General features: G+C 42.2%; 1 protein-coding gene across 1 annotated transcript in view; it reads right to left on the bottom strand.

Annotated features, from left to right (window-relative positions):
• The window catches only part of ANKFN1 (ankyrin repeat and fibronectin type III domain containing 1), a 233,172-nt gene that overhangs the window by 192,937 nt on the left and 15,045 nt on the right, over positions 1-25,190 (bottom strand). Inside the window, exon 2 of the mRNA XM_063453345.1 lies at positions 4,609-4,804. Coding sequence (XP_063309415.1) covers positions 4,609-4,788 — 180 coding nt within the window. The 5' untranslated portion in view covers positions 4,789-4,804. The remainder of the gene's footprint in view (positions 1-4,608; positions 4,805-25,190) is intronic.

Genomic DNA, 25,190 nt, shown 5'->3' with positions numbered 1-25,190 from the left:
TGAGGAGATGCTGAATGGCCAGTGCGGCGTTTGGCTCTGCCCCCCGGCCCGCCTCCTTGGCCAAGATCCAAAGGTAAGCATTGGATTCACTAAGATCGTCAGTACTGATGATCTCAGCCAAGGAGTCAGTGGCAGAGCCAGCAAACTGATGGAATAAAGGCGAGTTTTACAGCTTTTTAAGGGGTATAAGGGAGGAAAGACCTAAACAGTGTGTTTAGTGTTTTGTATTCCTGACCCTATAGTGTTCCTTTAACAATAATTTAAAGGCAAACATAGCATGTACAGACTTGCAAGCATCTTCTAGCACAGCACTGGGTAGCTAGCATATATTTTAGTTAATTCCAGGAGAAGAATCTGAGTTTTTCTTTCAATAACGGATTGTAGACAATACAATGATTTTAATGCCTTATTTATTAGCTACATTTCTCTACTGCTTTGGAAAAAAAAGCATGGAATGATCTGAATATCTTCTTTTACCTTGAGCTTATGATGAATATAATGATTCCAATGCCAAGAGAAGAAACAAATATATCTGCTCCAGACGTCGGAAACAAAGTTATATGTGAGAAATGGTATAATTATTAGAATTCAGTATCTATCCAGTAAGCCCCTAAACATCACAGATACGTATAAAGAGATCTCATACATATTAAAATGTGTTTTGTTCATGATATGTAGCCAGATATTGAACAAAACTAAATAAGAAGAAAGGCTTAGTAATGTACTTTGAGAAAAGCAACTGAATAATAATAATAATAATAATAATAATATCCTTGATGTAGCAAAGAGTTTAGTAGGAGGGATGGTTCTTGGTGTAAGGATCAAGTTGCGAGACCATGATAACCCCCTTTCCAGTCTGGGATAGATACATAGTGGTGCCTGACAACAATGTAGCACTTGTATCCCTTGACTGGGGGATTTAGCTCTGAAATGGATGAAGGGGTTTAATTGGTAGTAAACTCTCTAAATCACAATTCTTACACCACCCAGACTCATAATACTAATACCTGCAGAGTTTTTGTTCTGCAGTTTTAAAAGCTGTATAGTTTCCACTTTATCTTACTGTGCTCAGCAAGTCCAAAGCATTAAAATGATTTTTTTCTGATTTGTATAAAGTCTATGCCACTGTCAGATTCAATTTTCCACAAGTCATCCAGGTGGTGTTCCTGGCCAGTAGATCACAGATCACGTCACTCTTCCGCAAGATACTAGCACAACAGTCCAACATTTCTATCATTGATCATAACATCCAACTCTAAAATTTAGTAACCCTTGAGTACATAGGGCTTCATTTTACCTTTATTTGAGATTGGGAACAACACCCTAGTGGGTGTTATGAAAAGTGCAGGGATAGTCTGTATTTTCCATTTTAAAGACATGCTGTGACACCTGACTCTATTAACCTCTATTCTGCAATGATTGTTACCCACTTACTGAATGAACATGTACCTTCCAGATGTTTCTAAGTTCTTGATATCAGCTTCCATCACTATAAGCCAGCAATTAAAAGATATGGGCAACAATAGGGTCATCTAAGGTGAGTTAGCCTGCAGGAGTTACCTACTATTTCAAAGTGGTGTGTGTAGGGACCCCTGAGATCAAAAGGGGCACATAAAGAGTAGCAATTTTAACCCACATTTTTGTATTTTTCCTGAACAATAAGATTGCATGATAACAACCAAAATGCAATACTGGACTACAAGCCTACATGATAAATGAAAAATAAATGCAATAACTTTTATTGATAACAATGAATGCAAGGAATACACAGATATTTAAAGTCCAATACACTAAACAATTTGAGATGGGTCAGTCTAAAAGCTGGGTAAAATCAATCAGTTCCATGGACCTAGAAATCAGAACCTTATAGATTATATGTAATTTCATAATGCATAATGTTTAGAGTGTGTTCTGTGCATTGCACAATGTCATGAGCAATGTATGTGAAAGGTGATGGTCTCTAAACATACTGACATACTGTGCCAAAGAAGTAGCCAAAAGAGCAGCAAGTATCGAACAATCAGTTCTATATCTTACCGCAATAGCTGGTCCACCTTCCTGCTTCTAATTCTTTTCCAATTCAACATAATACCTAGCAAAATGCATTACATTTCCTGTTACAGAGTAAGACTGAACACACATTCATATTGTTTGATAGACATGTGCAATTTGTTTCGGTCCGAATGTGAATTTGGACGAATTTCGGGCAATTCGGACATTCGAGTACTTCCGAATGTCCGAATAGATGAATTGCCGAATTCTCAAAATTCCCGAAGTTCCAGAGCACAGTATTGCCTAAGTACTAATATACTTACCCAGTGGAAGAAGAAGAATGTTACACTGTATACAATTTTAAATAAAAAGTATACAAACATAGCCAGGATTCAGCTGTAAGCATTTGCAACACTTACAACAATCGAGTAACATACATTCATATAAAATGTAAGTAACTTAGCCAGTCAATGTAATGACAGGAATGAATAAGTAGATAACTCCCTAATTCCCACGGTATTAGAGAGCTATCTACTAAAAGGCTGAAAGACATGAATTGGTCTTTCAGCCAAATTTACTAATACTAAGTAAAGATTACTTAGTATTAGTAAATTATGCCCCTATTCGCTATACCGCGAGTAGGGGCATGTCTATTAAACAGTGAGCAGCCTATGGCATTTAGGCTGGAAAAAAGGAGATTTCATCTAAGGCAAAGAAAATGTTTTTTTACAGTAAGAACTATAAGGATATGGAATTCTCTGCCTGAAGAGATGGTTTTATCAGAGTCCATACAGATATTTAAACAACAATTGGATAAATACTTCCCAAAACATAATATACAGGGATATAATTTCTAATTAGTGGGGTAATAGATGCTTGAACCAAGGAGATATCTGACTGCTATTTTGGGGTCAAGAAGGAATTCTTTCCTAGTTTGTGGCAAATTTGGAAGTGCTTTGGACTGGGGTTTTGCCTTCCTTTGGATCAACAGCAAAAACATATGTGAGGAAGGCTGAACTTGATGGACGCAAGTCTCTTTTCAGTCATGTAACTATGTAACTCGAAAGTCAGTGGAGAGTCTGAGTTATACTGTAAATGAATATATAATGGGAATGAATAGACATGTGCAGTGTGTTTTTACAGAGTGAGGACAATACAGAGCCTTCCTAGTAATGTGCCGTGTATACTGGGATATTACAGAGTCTCCCAGCAACGTCTAGTACAATGTTTCCCAAACCAGTCGTCAAGACCCACCAACAATCTAGGTTTTGTAAGTATCTCTATTGGAATAAAACAGTGTGATACATGTTACTCTCGGACTGTTGGTGGGCCATGAGGACTGGTTGGGAACCACTGCTCTAGTGTGTACTGGGGTATTACAGAGTTCTCTTTCCCGCCCAGTTATGTGCTGTGTATACTAGGAAATTACAGAGCCCTGTGTCACTAGGATACTAGGGGACACAGTGAGATCCGGGGACACTAAGACACTTGGGAGACATAGGGGCACTGAGACACTTGGGGACACTGGGAGACATGGGGGCACTTGTGGATACAGACATGGGAACACTGGGAGACATGGAGACACTGGGAGACATGGGGACACAGACATTTGGGGACACAGACATATGGGGACGCTGGAAGACATGGGGACACTAAGAGACATGGGGACATAGACACTGGGAGACTAGGGGACACCGGGAGCCTGGGGACACTGGCTGGGAGACATGGGGAGATTGGGAGACATGGAGACACTGTGTACCTAGTGTCTTCGTGTCCCAATGTGTCTCCCTATGACTCACAGCGTCCCCATGTGTCTCAGCGTTCCCCTGTCTCACAGTGTCCCCATGTTTCCCAGTGTCCCCTAGTGTCTCAGTGTCCCCATGTCTCCCTGCTGCCTTTCCCCCCATCCTTCACATACCTGAGCTGTAGTCTGTCTCTTCAGGCTCAGAGCTGCTGTCTGGACTCTCTGTGCTGTATAGCTGCTTCCCCGCGTGTCAGTGAGTAGAGAGAGGCAGGTTGATGCTGTAACTTCCTATCCCTGCCTCTCTCCACACACAGTGACCCCTACTGGCCGGCGCTGGTATTGCAGAGTAATCTCCGTTTATACTGAGGAAAATATTTGCATTTGTATTACCGGTATCTCGGCCAGGCAGCCTCAAATGCCGGCCCATTTTTTTTTTTTTTTTAAATGGGCCTATTCCATGGGCCTGGAGCTGCAGCTCCATCAGCCCCTATGTTAATCCGGCCCTAATGTACTGGGGTATTACAGAGTCACCCCCCCCAGTAATGTGTAGTGTGTACCACCAAGGGGGGAGGATCATGAATGGCAGCAGGAAGGCTAGGAAGGCAAAATACATGAACATTTTGGAAAAGGGAGATAAAAGCCAAAATGATCCCAAAATCCCCCAGCTCACTGATGTTCACTGTCCTATTAACCCGTAAATAAGGTTAGAATGTTAAGAAAACTAGTATTCCGAGAGAGAGCGAAGGTAACGGTCAAAGGTGTACTTTGTGAAGTGACTTGCTTAGGTTATTGTAAACAATTACCTAAGGAAACAATGCAAACACAATTTAAATGTCAGAGTACATTAATTTACAAAGATTAATGTTGCTTACCACAGATGGTTTACGGAAACGGTCAGCTCTGGCTCTGAAATAAGCCTCATCGAACGAGGAGTGGCTCCCTTTCAGCTTTTCAGACAGATTTCGATACAAACGTTTTGCTGCATTTGGAGAAGATGGGGCACTTATTTTTTTAGATTGTGTAAGCTGGAGGTTTTGCATCTGTTGTGTCATCTTTGTGTGGAAAATCCTAAAAGAGAAAAAAATGGTTATTTTTGAGCAAATTTCGAATTTTTTCTTTTGGAATTTTTGTTAAAGGACCACTCTAGGCACCCAGACCACTTCAGCTTAATGAAGTGGTCTGGGTGCCAGGTCCAGCTAGGGTTAACTAATTGTTTTATAAACATAGCAGTTTCAGAGAAACTGCTATGTTTATCAATTAGTTAAGCCTTCCCCTTTTTCCTCTAGTGGCTGTCTCACTGACAGCCGCTAGAGGCGCTTGCGTGATTCTCACTGTGAAAATCACAGTGAGAGCACGCAAGCGTCCATAGGAAAGCATTATGAATGCTTTCCTATGTGACCGGCTGAATGCGCGCGCAGCTCTTGCCGCGCGTGCGCATTCAGCCGACGGGGAGGAGAAGAGGCGGATCGGAGGAGGAGAGCAGGAGGAGAGCTCTCCGCCCAGCGCTGGAAAAAGGTAAGATTTAACCCCTTTCCCCTTTCCAGAGCCGGGCGGGAGGGGGTCCCTGAGGGTGGGGGCACCCTCAGGGCACTCTAGTGCCAGGAAAACGAGTATGCTTTCCTGGCACTAGAGTGGTCCTTTAAGGACACACATTATATAAAATTGTAAAGCACTATGGAAGATGTTGGAGCCATATGATTGATGTTAACGGTAATAATTTTACATACATTACATTTTATAAAAAATTAAATAAAGACACAAAAGTAGAGGGCATATCAATGCTTGTACGTTGAAAATAACACACATGAATTAGAAGAAGAAGACTCTACATTAAAATTGTATGATTATCTAAACTGTAGAAACAACAGAAGCATAATATATAGTTTGTCAAAATCTCTACAAAGGTTACACTTGCCCTGGGAGAAGAAACAGAGACGGAAGTAAGGGGCAGGAACTTGGAAGGGAAACTAGGAGGAACATGCGGGGAGAGACAATATTTATTGTATTTCAAGTTGCCCTTGTGTACCATTGGTCTCATGCTAGGAAGATCTTTCAGAATTTCTCCTGGGAACCCAGCATTCTATGGACCATCCTATTATGGTTGGATCCTGGGGGAGGGGTCTCTGCCAATTTGAAATGCCTCACTATATTGGTTTGAGCTGCTAGAATAATGTTCAGAACCCTGAACTGATGAATTGAACATATCCAGAAGGAAACACTGTGGAGAAAGCAGCAACTTGATATGGGTGAATTCAAGAATTAGCATATTTTTATAAGACCAACACGAGAATAAGTGTGAGCATTCCCCCCCAAAAACCCATTATGATATTATTTATGTGACTAAACAACCAACGGGTAAAAATGAAGAACTATATAAATATTTTCCACCTGCTTTTCTTCATAAAGGTATGAAGTGTGGAACTACTGCAGAACTCACAGCGGGTCGCGTGGGAGAAAATGGCGCTGGGGGAAGAGGGCTCCTCTGATACCTCCAACGACGCCTATCTTGATTTTGGAGAGGGAGCTTCAATGGGCCCATTATCTGTACAAAAGGCCAAGACACCTCAGACCGGCGAACCAGTTACTGCATGTTTGCTGAACTGGCCTACTTTAAGGATGCCATTAAATACACTGCTAAGAGGCTCACTCTCCTTGAGGCTTCGACAAGCACCCACGATACGCGACTGCCGAGAAGGTGGAAAGCACTGGAAGACAAAAGACAGAGACTCAACTTCTGTGTTAATTCTGTGGGGTCCCTGACACCACAGGCCTCTCTGATCTCCTACACTTCTTGAAGCACTTGTTCGCCACACTGCTACAGCCTAAACAGGCCAAAATTGTGAAGCTGGACAGAATGTTTCACCTGCCAAAACCGGTGAATGCACCCCCAACTGCCACTGCGGACTGCAGTTTCAGACTCGCCATGAAAAGGCCCCACTGTTAACAGCTGCCTGAGGGAGAACTCCACTTGTATTTGAGGACTCTCACATCTAGCTGTTCCGGGATCTAACAAAGAGCACTCTTAGCTGATGAAAAAATGCTTCAACCATGCCTACAACACCTGCACTCCAAGAATATTCATTATCAATGGGGGGTGCCGAGGCTACTTATATTTGTACACCAAGGGAGTACCTACTGGCCAGGAGCCCACACGAACTGGACTCAAACGTATGCCAGTTAGGCCTGAAGGAACCACAGCAAGCGAACAGCACAAGTCTGTCCAGACTGGACCCCTCTAAAGTAGCAGAAGTAACCCCTAGACCTTCTCAGCGCACCTTACCAGTAGGAGAGATCACCTGAGAGACCAACATTGAGGCACAACCTGCTCATCCTTCAGGGTGCCACACTTTCCGTCACCATGAACTGAGTTTCAAGTCTACACCACCTACAACATTACTATTCTTTTAAGTTTCCTTTTATGTTTCTCAATACTTTGTGATCTCTTAATGGGTAGATTTACACTCCTCATCTACTGTTTACCGTTACATAAAACGTTAATGATGCATACTTATGGTCAACCGCTAGAAATAGTTCTACATTAGCTGTCTCCAATACCACTCCCTCTACAATAATGCTAGAGTGAACTTTGTTTGTACAATGTAAGCCCCTGGTGGGGATGACCCCATGTAGCACAAAAACACTAGTGAGTTACATATATATATTGAGATAATCTAATGTGCCCTAGAGGGTTTGCAACTTCATAATTACTTTAATGTGATATATTGTCTTTTAACTCATATAAAACCTCATTCTGCATGTTTCCAACACAAGCCAATTACTGTATGTAACCTGTCATAGGTCAGTCCTGTTTGGCAATATCCTATTAACTGTCTTACTCTCATGTGGAATGATATATAATTAAAGAATATTTTTTATAAAAAGGTATGAAGTGTGAATAATAGACAAGGGGAGGGAATAATACCAGTTAGATATTAAAATTGTAAGGACCCACCAGGGATCCAAGGTGCAGAAATCTGCGAGAGCACCATTCTGGGAACCGTCCTAATTTGTTCTGTCCTCCGTGAAACGCCAGTAGTTAAAAGTAACTACTATAGCTTGATCCCATCATCTCCCAGGAACACATAAAAATAAATAATGCTGTTTATTTACCTCTGTTTAGTTTAATGTGATACATACAGCATGTTGAAAGCTACACAGAATCTACATATATGGCCAATGTTGGAAAACTGTCTAAATGATTTATCTACAAAATTTCCCATAGCCTAAATTATAATGACTCTTTTTATTATATCATTTGAAATCTTTTCTAACAATATTGAATCATTTGGGAAGCATATTAAATCGAGGCCATAGTCTTTCTGGAATTTAATATCAGGTAAGAAAAGAACCCACTTCTTAATGTTACCAGCAGTGAGGGCCCCTAATCTTCTTCCATCATTTCCTGGTAGAATTGGGGAAGAAATCACGAGAAAGGAGGTGATTTAGGCAGAAAATGCCCCCAACATAATAAATGTCACAGCAAATAGGCTGAAATCCATTATTAAACATTAACAGAAAGTATCCCCATCAATAAATCAGTTTAGTCAGTTTGGTGACAACACACAAAGGGGTAGTCCTTTACTATTAGGGCATGATAAACAGAGGTGCAAAATAAGGTATGGAAAGAGAAGCAAAGAGCAAAAGTTAAAATATTTTAAAACAACTACATTCCAAGTTAAAACAAAGTAGATAAAGCTTCATGTACTGACACAGGCTCAGCCTGCAGAACTGATGAACATGGAAGACAAGGTGGCATCTTTGCAAAGTTTTTTATGAAAGCATAAGTCCATGTGTGACGGTCCGACTGACACCCTGACCGGTTACCTCTGTCAATCGCTGCTTCCTAGTAATCCTGGAGTACCATAAGCACTGGACACCATAACCACCGTAAACCCCACAGCCAGCGTTACAGCTTGGTTGGGGTCTCGCTGTCCTCCACCCACGCTGGACCCAAGACCAGGATCCAGCTTCCAGTGGGTAGACCTCTACTAGTCCAGAGAGTAAAGCAGGATGCTTTTACAAGAGCAAGTTTTGTAATCCAAGGGAGTATAGTGGGGGTGTAATTAGAGGGGGTGTATTAATTAGAGGGGGGTGTATTAATTAGAGGGGGTGTATTAATTAGAGGGGGGTATTAATTAGAGGGGGTGTATTAATTAGAGGGGGGTTTATTAATTAGAGGGGGGTTTATTAATTAGAGGGGGTTTATTAATTAGAGGGGGGTGTATTAATTAGATGGGGGTGTATTAATTAGAGGGGGGTGTATTAATTAGAGGGGGTGTATTAATTAGAGGGGGTGTATTAATTAGAGGGGGTGGATTAATTAGAGGGGGTGGATTAATTAGAGGGGGTGTATAATGTATTAATTAGAGGGGGTGTATTAATTAGAGGGGGGTGTATTAATTAGAGGGGGGTGTATAATGTATTAATTAGAGGGGGTGGATTAATTAGAGGGGGGTGTATTAATTTGAGGGGGGTGTATTAATTAGATGGAGGTGTATTAATTAGAGGGGGTGTATTAATTAGAGGGGGTGTATTAATTAGAGGGGGGTGTATTAATTAGAGGGGGTGTATTAATTAGATGGGGGTGTATTAATTAGAGGAGGTGTATTAATTAGAGGGAGGTGTATTAATTAGAGGGAGGTGTATTAATTAGAGGGAGGTGTATTAATTAGAGGGGGTATATTAATTAGCGGGGGTGTATTAATTAGAGGGGGGTGTATTAATTAGAGGGGGTGTATTAATTAGAGGGGGTGGATTAATTAGAGGGGGTGTATTAATTAGAGGGGGGTGTATTAATTAGAGGGGGTGTATTAATTAGAGGGGGTGGATTAATTAGAGGGGGTGGATTAATTAGAGGGGGTGGATTAATTAGAGGGGGTGTATAATGTATTAATTAGAGGGGGTGGATTAATTAGAGGGGGGTGTATTAATTAGAGGGGGGTGTATAATGTATTAATTAGAGGGGGTGGATTAATTAGAGGGGGGTGTATTAATTTGAGGGGGGTGTATTAATTAGATGGAGGTGTATTAATTAGAGGGGGTGTATTAATTAGAGGGGGTGTATTAATTAGAGGGGGGTGTATTAATTAGATGGGGGGTATTAATTAGAGGAGGTGTATTAATTAGAGGGAGGTGTATTAATTAGAGGGGGTGTATTAATTAGAGGGAGGTGTATTAATTAGAGGGAGGATATTAATTAGCGGGGGTGTATTAATTAGAGGGGGGTGTATTAATTAGAGGGGGTGTATTAATTAGATGGGGGTGTATTAATTAGAGGAGGTGTATTAATTAGAGGGAGGTGTATTAATTAGAGGGGGTGTATTAGAGGGAGGTGTATTAATTAGAGGGGGTATATTAATTAGCGGGGGTGTATTAATTAGAGGGGGTGTATTAATTAGAGGGGGGTGTATTAATTAGAGGGGGTGTATTAAAGGGGGGTGTATTAATTAGAGGGGGGTGTATTAATTAGAGGGGGTGTATTAATTAGAGGGGGTTTATTAATTAGAGGGGGGTTTATTAATTAGAGGGGGTGTATTAATTAGAGGGGGGTTTATTAATTAGAGGGGGGTGTATTAATTAGAGGGGGGTGTATTAATTAGAGGGGGGTGTATTAATTAGAGGGGGTGTATTAATTAGAGGGGGGTGTATTAATTAGAGGGGGTGTATTAATTAGAGGGGTGGATTAATTAGAGGGGGTGGATTAATTAGAGGGGGTGTATTAATTAGAGGGGGGTATATTAATTAGAGGGGGTGTATTAATTAGAGGGGGTGGATTAATTAGAGGGGGTGTATTAATTAGAGGGAGGTGTATTAATTAGAGGGGGTGTATTAATTAGAGGGGGGTGTATTAATTAGAGGGGGTGTATTAATTAGAGGGGGGTGTATTAATTAAAGGGGGGGTGTATTAATTAGAGGGGGGTGTATTAATTAGAGGGGGGTGTATTAATTAGAGCGGGTGTATTAATTAGAGGGGGTTTATTAATTAGAGGGGGTGTATTAATTAGAGGGGGGTGTATTAATTAGAGGGGGGTGTATTAATTAGAGGGGGTGTATTAATTAGAGGGGGTGTATTAATTAGAGGGGTGTATTAATTAGAGGGGGTGTATTAATTAGAGGGGGTGGATTAATTAGAGGGGGGTGTATTAATTAGCGGGGGTATATTAATTAGCGGGGGTGGATTAATTAGAGGGGGGTGGATTAATTAGAGGGGGTGTATTAATTAGAGGGGGTGTATTAATTAGAGGGAGGTGTATTAATTAGAGGGGGTGTATTAATTAGAGGGGGGTGTATTAATTAGAGGGGGTGTATTAATTAGAGGGGGGTGTATTAATTAAAGGGGGGGTGTATTAATTAGAGGGGGGTGTATTAATTAGAGGGGGTGTATTAATTAGAGGGGGTGTATTAATTAGAGGGGGTTTATTAATTAGAGGGGGTGTATTAATTAGAGGGGGGTGTATTAATTAGAGGGGGGTGTATTAATTAGAGGGGGTGTATTAATTAGAGGGGGTGTATTAATTAGAGGGGTGTATTAATTAGAGGGGGTGTATTAATTAGAGGGGGTGGATTAATTAGAGGGGGGTGTATTAATTAGAGGGGGTGTATTAATTAGAGGGGGTGTATTAATTAGATGGGGTGGATTAATTAGAGGGGGTGTATAATGTATTAATTAGAGGGGGTGTATTAATTAGAGGGGGTGTATTAATTAGAGGGGGTGTATAATGTATTAATTAGAGGGGGTGGATTAATTAGAGGGGGGTGGATTAATTAGAGGGGGTGGATTAATTTGAGGGGGGTGTATTAATTTGAGGGGGGTGTATTAATTTGAGGGGGGTGTATTAATTAGAGGGGGTGTATTAATTAGAGGGGGTGGATTAATTAGAGGGGGTGTATAATGTATTAATTAGAGGGGGTGTATTAATTAGAGGGGGTGTATTAATTAGAGGGGGTGTATAATGTATTAATTAGAGGGGGTGGATTAATTAGAGGGGGTGGATTAATTAGAGGGGGTGGATTAATTAGAGGGAGGTGTATTAATAAGAGGGGGTGTATTAATTAGAGGGGGTGTATTAATTAGAGGGGGTGTATTAATTATAGGGGGTGTATTAATTATAGGGGGTGTATTAATTAGAGGGGGGTGTATTAATTAGAGGGGGTGTATTAATTAGATGGGGGTGTATTAATTAGAGGAGGTGTATTAATTAGAGGGAGGTGTATTAATTAGAGGGGGTGTATTAATTAGAGGGGGGTGTATTAATTAGAGGGGGTATATTAATTAGCGGGGGTGGATTAATTAGAGGGGGGTGGATTAATTAGAGGGGGTGTATTAATTAGAGGGGGTGTATTAATTAGAGGGGGTGTATTAATTAGAGGGGGTGTATTATTTAGAGGGGGTGTGGATTAATTAGAGGGGTGGATTAATTATAGGGGGGGTGGATTAATTAGAGGGGGTGGATTAATTAGAGGGGGTGGATTAATTAAAGGGGGGGTGAATTAATTAGAGGGGGTGGATTAATTAGAGGGGGTGGATTAATTAGAGGGGGTGTATTAATTAGAGGGGGTGTATTAATTAGAGGGGGTGTATTAATTAGAGGGGGTGTATTAATTAGAGGGGGTGTATTAGAGGGGGTGTATTAATTAGATGGGGGTGTATTAATTAGATGGGGGTGTATTAATTAGAGGGGGGTGTATTAATTAGAGGGGGTGGATTAATTAGAGGGGGTGGATTAGTTAGAGGGGGTGGATTAGTTAGAGGGTGTGGATTAGTTAGAGGGTGTGGATTAGTTAGAGGGGGTGGATTAGTTAGAGGGGGGTGGATTAATTAGAGGGGGGTGGATTAATTAGAGGGGGGTGGATTAATTAGAGGGGGTGTATTAATTAGAGGGGGTGTATTAATTAGAGGGGGGTGGATTAATTAGAGGGGGGTGGATTAATTAGAGTGGGGTGGATTAGAGAGGGGTGGATTAATTAAAGGGAGGGTGGATTAATTAGAGGGGGTGGGTTAATTAGAGGGGGTGGATTAATTAGAGGGGGGTGTATTAATTAGAGGGGGTGTATTAATTAGAGGGGGTGTATTAATTAGAGGGGTGTATTAATTAGAGGGGGTGTATTAATTAGAGGGGGTGGATTAATTAGAGGGGGGTGTATTAATTAGAGGGGGTGTATTAATTAGAGGGGGTGGATTAATTAGAGGGGGTGTATAATGTATTAATTAGAGGGGGTGTATTAATTAGAGGGGGTGTATTAATTAGAGGGGGTGTATAATGTATTAATTAGAGGGGGTGGATTAATTAGAGGGGGGTGGATTAATTAGAGGGGGTGTATTAATTTGAGGGGGGTGTATTAATTTGAGGGGGGTGTATTAATTTGAGGGGGGTGTATTTATTTGAGGGGGGTGTATTAATTTGAGGGGGGTGTATTAATTAGAGGGAGGTGTATTAATAAGAGGGGGTGTATTAATTAGAGGGGGTGTATTAATTAGAGGGGGTGTATTAATTAGAGGGGGTGTATTAATTAGAGGGGGTGTATTAATTATAGGGGGTGTATTAATTAGAGGGGGGTGTATTAATTAGAGGGGGTGTATTAATTAGATGGGGGTGTATTAATTAGAGGAGGTGTATTAATTAGAGGGAGGTGTATTAATTAGAGGGGGTGTATTAATTAGAGGGGGGTGTATTAATTAGAGGGGGTATATTAATTAGCGGGGGTGGATTAATTAGAGGGGGGTGGATTAATTAGAGGGGGTGTATTAATTAGAGGGGGTGTATTAATTAGAGGGGGTGTATTAATTAGAGGGGGTGTATTATTTAGAGGGGGTGTGGATTAATTAGAGGGGTGGATTAATTATAGGGGGGGGTGGATTAATTAGAGGGGGTGGATTAATTAGAGGGGGTGGATTAATTAAAGGGGGGGTGAATTAATTAGAGGGGGTGGATTAATTAGAGGGGGTGTATTAATTAGAGGGGGTGTATTAATTAGAGGGGGTGTATTAATTAGAGGGGGTGTATTAATTAGAGGGGGTGTATTAATTAGAGGGGGTGTATTAATTAGATGGGGGTGTATTAATTAGAGGGGGGTGTATTAATTAGAGGGGGTGGATTAATTAGAGGGGGTGGATTAGTTAGAGGGGGTGGATTAGTTAGAGGGGGTGGATTAGTTAGAGGGTGTGGATTAGTTAGAGGGGGTGGATTAGTTAGAGGGGGGTGGATTAATTAGAGGGGGTGGATTAATTAGAGGGGGGTGGATTAATTAGAGGGGGTGTATTAATTAGAGGGGGTGTATTAATTAGAGGGGGGTGGATTAATTAGAGGGGGGTGGATTAATTAGAGTGGGGTGGATTAGAGAGGGGTGGATTAATTAAAGGGAGGGTGGATTAATTAGAGGGGGTGGGTTAATTAGAGGGGGTGGATTAATTAGAGGGGGTGGATTAATTAGAGGGGGTGGATTAATTAGAGGGGGTGGATTAATTAGAGGGGGTGGATTAATTAGAGGGGGTGAATTAAAGGGAGGGTGGATTAATTAGGGGGGTGGATTAATTAGAGGGAGGGGGGATTAATTAGAGGGGGTGGATTAATTAGAGGGAGGTGTATTAATTAGAGGGGGTGTATTAATTAGAGGGGGTGGATTAATTAGAGGGGGTGGATTAAATAGAGGGGGTGGATTAATTAAAGAGGGGTTGTGGATTCATTAAAGAGGGGTTGTGGATAAATTAAAGAGGGGGTGGATTAATTAAAGAGGGGGTGGATTAATTAAAGAGGGGGTGGATTAATTAAAGGGGGTGCAGCACAGGGGAAGTTTATTTAGAGGGGGTATGTTTAATTAAAGGGGGGTGCAGGTTTTCTTTTTATTAAGGGGGTTGCAGTATTTTATTTATTAAGGGAGGATGTGCACTGCAGATTTTTGTTTTTTATTAAGGGGGTGTGCAGGGTTTTTATTAAGGGTTTGCAGGATTTTTTTTAATTAAGGGGGGTTGTGCAGGTTTTTGGGTTTTTTTAAGGGGGTGTGCAGCTTTTTTTTTTAATTAAGGGGGATGTGCAGGGTTTTTTATGTGTAGGGAGTGTATGAAATTTATGTGATCAGTGTGCAGGGTTTTTATATGAAGGGCGAAGGGCAGGGGTTTTCTAGAAGGGGCGAGACCAGGGGCTTTGTAGAAAGGGGCAGGGGAGGAGTTTTCTAGAAGTTTCTCACCAGCCCCTTTCTACAAAAGCACTGGTCTTCCCCCTTCTACAAAAATGGCGCATTTATACAAAATCCCTGCCCTGGCCCCCTTCTACAAAACCTCTGCCCTAGCCGCTACATCTTTTGAACTCAAATCCCTTTCCTATGCTATTTCTAAGGATCCGCTCAATAAAGTGGTATGGGTGCCAGGTCCCTCTAGTTTTAACCACGCAGCTGAAAACATATGTTTCACTGAGGGGTAATCCAGCCTCTAGTGGCTGTCTCACTGACAGCCGCTAGAGGCGCTTCCGCAATTCTCACTGTAAAACTCACCGTGAGAAGACGCTGGACGTCCATAGGAAAGCATTGAGTAATGCTTTCCTATGGGCAGTTTGAATGCACATGCGGCTCTTGCCGCGCATGCGCATTCGGATCTAACGTCGGCAGGGGGAGGAGAGGTCACCAGCGCCGAGGGAGCCAGACGTTGGAGAAAGGTAAGTGGCTGAATGGGTTTTAAGGGGTGACCTCTTCTCCCCCGCCGATGTCAGCTCCCGAGTGGAGCCGAATGCACATGCGCGGCAAGAGCTGCGCGCACATTCAAACAGTCCATAGGAAAGCAAAAAATTGTGGGTGTTTTCTTAAAATTTTAATATGGGAGGGGGGGGGGGGGGGTGCCACACTCAGGGTCCGCCCCGGGTGCCAAATGCTCTAGGTACGCCCCTGTATGCAGGTCCCCATGCAAGGGGCACTCCCTCCTGGACCTGAGAGTAGACTACAGTAAAAACATACACACAATTACATTGGCTCTCAGGTCCAGGACACTCCCATACAAAATAGGTTAATCCCTCCTCTGTGCCTGGGAGATAATTGAGTCAAGCGCAGTATTAAACTAAATTATCTCCAAGGACAGAAAACACATTTTTACAAAACCTCACACAAAATCCTCACAAAAGTGACATCCCCTGATAGCCCCGATCTGGATGACCAACATATTCAAAAATCACCTAGATCAGCTCAGGGGTTCAGGAATTTCTTGAAAATCATAATTTGACCGACTGCACGCATGGTCAGGCCCAAAATAGGACATTGCTCCCTATGAGAAGGACGAACCTGAACTGTGTCTCTAAATGAGGTTAAGATAAAAAGATAATGGACAAACTATGTTTGTAGGTGTATTCAGCCTTTTCAGGTGAGGAATGCTTTATAACTGAGGGAAGATCTTCCTTTGTGGTCACTACAAAAAAAATGAATTCCAGTGAAGACAATTATCACAAATAATAAACTGATTTCTACAATAGACTGGTTAACAGATTGAAGGGCAGTTTATCTGGTTGCCTCAAAATATTCACAAATATAAGCACAAATTAATTCACAAGTCAAGGCCATTAGTAGCCACTGCATTCCTTAATGTCATGTTTTTCTATATGTAGTGTGCCATGGCAGAATAACAGTAAATAACTGAATGTACAAAGTACCCTCATCCACTAGGGGGAGTGCTTATAAATGACAGGAGTATGTGTGACAGAAGCATCTTCATTGAAATGTGGGAAATACAAAACTAGCAGATTGACATTATTAAAAGCAATTAATTTCAAGCACTTCTTCCTTGTTCAGATGTCACCCTTTGATAAGATAAAATAGATTTATACTAAGAAGCATTTATTTACATGGGATGTGCTTAACCAGGCAGAGGAGCACTCTGACATTTCACTGGTTTTAAATGATGCCCCAGAGAACACAGCAAAACCACAATGCAGCTTCAAAGTTACACGTTTAAAACCAACAGACGCAGAACAAATAATGGAACATTAGCAATTGTCGCAAAACTGGCAGTAGATTATAAATGAATGGATTCATTTAGTTCAACCTAGATCAGCGTACGATATAATGGAGAAAATGCACGCTTGGTCAGGAAATGCTGGAACAATGATACAAACATATGTCGATGTGTGAATTTAATGACAGAACAGAGATTGAACTTTAAACGCATTGTAACATGGTAACCACAACCTAAATTTTACATCTTTAGAAACCCCTCATTAACACATATTGCTTTGCATTGAGCTTTGTATACACCATTGAACGTTTTCCTTTATATTAAAACGGAACACACTGCTCGTTTTTAACTTTTGAAAAAAAAAAAAAGCGTCCGTGACACATGACAATGACTATTATTTATCAATGGAAAACACAAGTGCCTCTGGCACTAATCAACACACTAAATGCTGGGATATCACCATGGAAACCAAAGGAATGCTTTTATTGGGTAAATTTATCCTCCAGTGTGCCTCCCCTTTCCTTCTCTGGCATTTACACCAATGAATAAAAACATTGAAAATCATTTAATTTCTCTTCTCTGTCTGCTTTTTCTATGCTGACTGGCAGATGTAAAGCTTATAACAATGACTAATAGGGAGCTAAGATGGAGACACCCAGTTGGAGGATAAAGAGGTATGGATTTTAACATTTACATTTATTTATCACACCTTTGTTGTATATAGGATTATGTAAACTATATTACTGTTCCCCTTTAACGACACATGACATGTCTGACATGTCTGACATGTCAGGATTCCCTTTTATTCCAGAAGTTTGGTCTTTAAGGGGTTAAAGGATCACTATAGGGTAAGGAACACAAACATGTATTCCTGACCCTATAGTGTTAAAACCACCATCTAGCCCCCCTGGGCCCCTCATGCCGCCATAAATATAGCAAAATCTTACTGTATTCAAGCCTGAAACAGTAGATCTGCATGCTGTTTGCCTCAGAAAAACAAGATGTCTGATGACATCATCAGAAGTGGTGGCCTGATCCAATCACAGTGCTTCCCCATAGGATTGGCATAGACTGACAAGGAGGCAGATCAGAGGCAATGCCAGCATGATTCAAACACAGCCCTGGCCAATCAGCATATCATCATAGAGATTAATTGAATCAGTGAATCTCTATGAGGAAAGTTCAGTGTCTGCATGCAGAGGGAGGAGACACTGAATGTTTGGATGCATTGTAGGCAGCCATGACCCAGGGAGGATCTCTACAAGACATCTGAGGAGTGGCCAGTGAAGTTATCACTAAGATGTAATGTAAACACTGCATTTTCTCTGAAAAGACAGTGTTTACAGCAAAAAGCCTAAAGGTAATGATTCTACTCACCAGAACAAATTCAATAAGCTGTAGTTGTTCTGGTGACTATAGTGTCCCTTTAATATGGCTTGCGTGCTAAAAAAAAATAAAATAAAAAAAAAATGATTTTTTTTACAAATGACACGTGTCTAATGTCTATATTTAAGCCTTGGTGTGCCTAAACCACGCTATTTGTATTGGAAATGAATGGAGCGGCTTGAAACCAAGAAAATGCCAACCAGTGATCTCGACCTTCTTCACCTTGTCTCTGTTCCATAGTTGCCAAATGTCCAGTTTTTGCTGGAACAGTCCCGGCAAGCTGGAGCTGTCACGGGCAATTTACTCTCCCGGGACAGTCCTGGCAACTTGCAGAGCCATGTGCTTTTATTTATTTTAACAGGCTGTTACAGTCCGAGGAAATTCAGGAGAGAGGTGCTGGGAGCTAGAGAGAGATGCTGGGGGCCGCAGGGAGCACTGACAGTCTCCCTTCCGATTTGCCAGCAGGTTCCCCTACACACAGGCTACTGCTCTGCCTCGTGGATGCAGGCTCTGCCCCCCCCCCATCAGAAGGTCCACCCATGCACGCAAGCTCCGCCCTTATGTTAAGTAGGAGACCTTGCTGCAGATAATCATGGCTACCTGACCTCCCAGCAACAGCCTCCAGTGCCAGGTAGGCTTAATATACTCAGCCGTGTGTGTGTATGTGCCTGCTAGTGAGAAAGCTTGTGTCTGTGTGTCATAGTTACATAGCTACATAGCTAAAAAGAGACTTGTGTCCATCAAGTTCAGCCTTCCTCACATATGTTGTTGCTGTTGATCGAAAAAGAAGGCAAAAAACCTAGTCTGAAGCGTTTCTAATTTTGCCACAAACTAGGAAAAAATTCCTTCTTGACCCCAAAATAGCAGTCAGATGTCTCCTTGGATCAAGCAGCTATTACCTGACTACCGTATTTATCGGCGTATAACACGCACTTTTTTCCCCTGAAAATAGGGGGAAAATCGTGGGTGCGTGTTATACGCCGATATCCCATAATTACTTACCTGTCCTGAAGCGTGGGCCGGCTTCACAGCTTGCACCGCGGTACAGGAACTTTAATTTCATGTTCCGGTTTCCGGCGGGACTGAAAGGAAGTGTGCACAATAGTGTGCACACTTCCTTTCAGTCCCGCCGGAAACCGGAACATGAAATTAAAGTACCTGTACCGCGGTGCAAGCTGTGAAGCCGGCCCACGCTTCAGGACAGGTAAGTAATTATGGGAGGGGAAGTACACTATGGGAGGGGAGGGGGGAAGTACACTATGGGAGGGGAGGGGGGGGGGAGTACACTATGGGAGGGGAGGGGGGGGAAGTACACTATGGGAGGGGAGGGGGGGGGGAGTACACTATGGGAGGGGAGGGGGGGAAGTACACTATGGGAGGGCAGGAGGGGGGAAGTACACTATGGGAGGGGAGGAGGGGGGAAGTACACTATGGGAGGGGAGGGGGGGGGAAGTACACTATGGGAGGGGAGGGGGGGGGAAGTACACTATGGGAGGGGGGGGAGTACACTATGGGAGGGGAGGGGGGGGAAGTACACTATGGGAGGGGAGGGGAAAGTACACTATGGGAGGGGGGGGAAGTACACTATGGGAGGGGAGGGGGGAAGTACACTATGGGAGGGGAGGGGGGAAGTACACTATGGGAGGGGAGGGGGGGAGAATACTATGGGAGGGGGGGAGAATGGGAGGGGAGGGGGAGAATACTATGGGAGGGGAGGGGGAGAATACTATGGGAGGGGAGGGGGAGAATACTATGGGAGGGGAGGGGGAAAATACTATGGGAGGGGAGGGGGGAAAATACTATGGGAGGGGGGGGAGAATACTATGGGAGGGGGGGAGAATACTATGGGAGGGGAGGGGGGGAGAATACTATGGGAGGGGAGGGGGGAGAATACTATGGGAGGGGAGGGGGGAGAATACTATGGGAGGGGAGGGGGAGAATACTATGGGAGGGGAGGGGGGAGAATACTATGGGAGGGGAGGGGGAGAATACTATGGGAGGGGAGGGGGGGAGAATACTATGGGAGGGGGGGGAGAATACTATGGGAGGGGAGGGGGGGAGAATACTATGGGAGGGGAGGGGGGGGAGAATACTATGGGAGGGGAGGGGGGGAGAATACTATGGGGGGGAGAATACTATGGGAGGGGAGGGGGGGGGAGAATACTATGGGAGGGGAGGGGGGGACACTATGGGATGAGGGGGGAATACTATGGGATGAGGGGGGGGAAATACTATGGGAGGGGGGGAAATTTCCTGGAATTTCTTTCTAAAAATGAGGTGCGTGTTATACGCCGGTGCGTGTTATACGCCGATAAATACGGTAATTAGAAATTATATCCCTGTATGTTATGTTTTTGTAAGTATTTATCCAATTGCAGTTTAAACATCTATAGTGACTCTGACAAAACCACCTCTTCAGGCAGATAATTCCATATCCTTATTGCTCTTACTGTAAAAAAAAAAAAAAAACTTCTCTTTGCCTTAGATGAAATCTCCTTTCTTCCAGTCTAAATGTGTGACCTCATGTCCTATATATAGCCCTGTTTATGAATACATTTCCAGATAAAGGTTTGTACTGGCCCCGAATATATTTGTATAAATTATCATATCCCCTCTCAGGTGCTGTTTTTCCAAACTAAACAGATTTAATTCTTTTAACCTTTCTTTATAACTAAAATGCTCCATTCCTTTTATCAATTTTGTAGCTCGTCTCTGGACTTTTTCTAGTGCCATGATATATTTCTTTAGAACAGGCGCCCAAAATTACACAGCATATTCAAGGTGTGGTCTTACCAGCGATTTATAAAGAGGCAAAATTATATTTTCATCCCGAGAATTTATGCCCCTATTTATACATGCCAAAACCTTACTGGCCTTAGCAACTGCAGATTGACATTGCATATTGCAGTGAGCTTGTCTATAGTAGTGAGTTTGTGTGTGTGTGTGTGTGTGTGTGTCTCTGTGAGCTTGTCTGTAGTGAGCTTGTGACAACTCACCACCACCAGACCACAAGGGCACAGCAAACCTGACATAAAGCACCCCAGCACACACACTGCACCCCTCACACACAGCACCTCTCTCACATACACACAGCAACGCTCACACACAGCACCCTCACATACACACTGCACTGCTCACATGCACACAACACCCTTACACAAACACACACAGCACCCCTACACACACACAGCACCCCTTAAGAAAAACACATACACTGCACCCCTTATTGCAATCTGTGTGTACTCAGTAGTCTGTGTGTGTATGTATTCAGCAGTCTGTGTGTGTGTGTGTGTGTGTGTGTATAAAGTGGCCTGTGTTTATTCAGCAGTCTCTCTGTGTGTTCAGCAGTGTGTGTATTCAGCAGCCTGCGTATGTATTCAGCAGTATATGTGTGTGTATTCAGTTTACTGTGTGTATGCACTCTGTGTGTGTGTGTGTATTCAGTGTACTGTGTGTATGCACTCTGTGTGAGTTTGTGTGTATTCAGCAGCTGTGTGTGCACGTGTATTTAGCAGTCGGTGTGTGTGTGTGTGGGTGTATTCAGCAGTCGGTGTGTGAATGTGCTCAGCAGTCTGTAACTGTATTCAGCAGTCTGTGTGTGTGTGTATTCAGCAGTCGGTGTGTGAATGTGTTCAGCAGTCTGTGACTGTATTCAGCAGTCTGTGTGTGTGTGTATTCAGCAGTCGGTGTGTGAATGTGTTCAGCAGTCGGTGTGTGAATGTGTTCAGCAGTCTGTGACTGTATATATATATATATATATATATACATATATAGTGTAGCCTGTGTGTTTTCAGCAGTCTCTTTGTGTGTGGTCAGCAGTGTGTGTATTCAACATTCTGTATGTGCGTGTGTACTCAGCAGTATGTGAGTGCGTGTATTTAGCAGCCGGTGTGTATGTATTGCATTTGTTGAAGGTACCAATAAATATACGCTTAATTTTAACGATAATTTAGCGATAATACAGGTCTGTGTATAATATCCTGGGACAGTCACTGCTTCCTGTATAGTGCTGCTCTCTGTATAATTCAGGTCTGTGTATAATATCCTGGGACAGTCACTGCTTCCTGTATAGTGCTGCTCTCTGTCCCGGGATATTATACACACTTAGACCTGTATTATACAGAGAACAGCACTATACAGGAAGCACTGACTGTCCCAGGATATTATACACACATAGATCTGTATTGTACAGTTAGTGCTCCCTGTATAGTGCTGCTCTCTGTATTCTACAGGTCATTGTGTGAGTAATATCCTGGGACAGTCAGTGATCCCTGTATAGTGCTGCTTTCTGTACAGTACAGGTCTGTGTGTATACTATCCTGGGACAATTAGTGATCACTGTATAGTGCTGCTCTCTGTATTATACAGGTCATTGTGTGAGTAATATCCTGGGACAGTTAGTGCTCCCTGTATAGTGCTACTTTCTGTACAGTACAGGTCTGTGTGTATAATATCCTGGGACAGTCAGTGCTCCCTGTATAATACAGGTCTATGGGTGTATAATATCCAGGGAGAGGCAGTGCTCCCTGAATAATGCAGCTCTCTGTATAATACAGGTATGTGTCTGTATAATATTCCAGAATAGTCAGTGCTCCAGGTATAGTGCTGCTCTCTGTATAATACAGGTATGTGTGTATAATATCCTGGGACAGTCAGTTCCCCCTGTATAGTTCTGCTCGCTGTATAATATATGTCTATGGGTGTATAATATCCGGGGAGAGTCCGTGCTCCCTGTATAGTCTGCTCTCTGTATAATATATGTCTATGGGTGTATAATATCCGGGGAGAGTCAGTGCTCCCTGTATAGTCTGCTCTCTGTATAATATATGTCTATGGGTGTATAATATCCGGGGAGAGTCTGTGCTCCCTGTATAGTCTGCTCTCTGTATAATATATGTCTATGGGTGTATAATATCTGGGGAGAGTCAGTGCTCCCTGTATAGTCTGCTCTCTGTATAATATATGTCTATGGGTGTATAATATCCGGGGAGAGTCAGTGCTCCCTGTATAGTCTGCTCTCTGTATAATATATGTCTATGGGTGTATAATATCCGGGGAGAGTCCGTGCTCCCTGTATAGTCTGCTCTCTGTATAATATATGTCTATGGGTGTATAATATCTGGGGAGAGTCAGTGCTCCCTGTATAGTCTGCTCTCTGTATAATATATGTCTATGGGTGTATAATATCTGGGGAGAGTCAGTTCCCACTGTATAGTGCTGCTCGCTGTATAATACAGGTATGTGTGTATAATATCCTGGGACAGTCAGTGCTCCCTGTATAGTCTGCTCTCTGTATAATATATGTCTATGGGTGTATAATATCTGGGGACAGTCAGTGCTCCCTGTATAGTGCTGCTCTCTGTATAATATATGTCTATGGGTGTATAATATCTGGGGAGAGTCAGTTCCCACTGTATAGTGCTGCTCGCTGTATAATACAGGTATGTGTGTATAATATCCTGGGACAGTCAGTGCTCCCTGTATGGTCTGCTCTCTGTATAATATATGTCTATGGGTGTATAATATCCGGGGAGAGTCCGTGCTCCCTGTATAGTCTGCTCTCTGTATAATATATGTCTATGGGTGTTTAATATCCGGGGAGAGTCCGTGCTCCCTGTATAGTCTGCTCTCTGTATAATATATGTCTATGGGTGTATAATATCTGGGGACAGTCAGTGCTCCCTGTATAGTGCTGCTCTCTGTATAATATATGTCTGGGGACAGTCAGTGCTTCTTGTATAGTGCTGCTCTCTGTATAATACAGGTCTGTGTGTATAATAAGCTGGGACAGTCAGTGCTCCCTGTATAGTGCTGCTCTCTGCATAATACCCACAGACTCCAGGAACTAGAAGAATCCGAAAGCAGTGGAGTGGTGGCTGAAGCCTCAATCTGAGACATTTACATTTTGAATTGGGGACATGAAAATGGGCTAATGGAATATGTGCATATGTTTTCCCTTTGCTCCCATTTCTCTCATTAATTCCATTCTGTAAGTTCTCCTTTTATATCTTTAATTTCCTATTTTCAGCCCCCCCCCCCCCCCCCGCCGTATATTCACTCTCCAATATAATTAATTTTGTGAACTAATGTATGCTCTATGGTATAGAAATCTCTCTGACTGATGCAAGTTTAAAATTACCATCTCAATTCCCTGTAATTATCTCTTTATTGAGTAGACCCTGCACTATAAGTAGGCAGAGATTAATTATGTGGGTGGAGCTTTGCGGCAGAGGGTGTGGTAAATTTTCAAGGTAGTAACTGATAGCTGTCCTGCAAAGTGTCCCTGGAATTTTTTTCAAATGTCAAACTACTTGTTGTATTTATATTATATATTTAAATATATATATTTTTTTAATTTATCGATAGTGACATTGTAACACTACTATCTGTCATAAATCTCTGAATCACATCTCAGATTTTTTTTAACCCCTTAAGGACCAAACTTCTGGAATAAAAGGGAATCATGACATGTCACACACGTCATGTGTCCTTAAGGGGATAAAGTAGACAACCCAGGGTATTCAATATAGGGTATGTCCAGTGGCCAAAGTTAGCATTTATATTTGTTTGTGTGTTAAAAATGAGAGAAAAAAAAAAAAAACAATTATGAACGCTAACTTTGGCCAGTGTTTGTCACTAAGTGGCTACTAAAAAAGACTGAACATACCCCATTTGCAATACATTGGGTGTCTTATTTTGCAAATGGTATGCCATCATGGGGGTAATTCTCATTCCTGGGCTACCATACGGTCTCAAGGACAACATAACCCATCTTTCAAATTTCAATTTGAAAAAATGGAAAATCAAGTCTTATAATTTGATCCTGTAACTATCAAACCTGTACATAGGGGGGTACTTTGCTGAACACAAATATTAGTGTTTCAAAACAATTATATCATCAGTGAAAGTGCCATTTGTGTGTGAAAATTCAGAAAGTGTCACTTTCACTGACAATATAATCGCTGTGATATGTTTTACTGTTTTGAAACACTAATATTTGTGTTCAGCGAAGTCTCCTGAGTAAAACAGTACCCCCCATGTACAGGTTTTAGGGTGTCATAGAAAGTTACAGGGTGAAATACAGTGCTAGCAAATTAAATTCTCTGGACTTAAAATTGGACTCAAATTGCAAATCAA

Source organism: Pelobates fuscus, chromosome 5, assembly GCF_036172605.1.
Source record: "Pelobates fuscus isolate aPelFus1 chromosome 5, aPelFus1.pri, whole genome shotgun sequence".
Lineage (NCBI taxonomy): Eukaryota > Metazoa > Chordata > Amphibia > Anura > Pelobatidae > Pelobates > Pelobates fuscus.
Note: the sequence above shows the minus strand (reverse complement) of the source record. Positions and strands in the feature narration are given on the sequence as shown.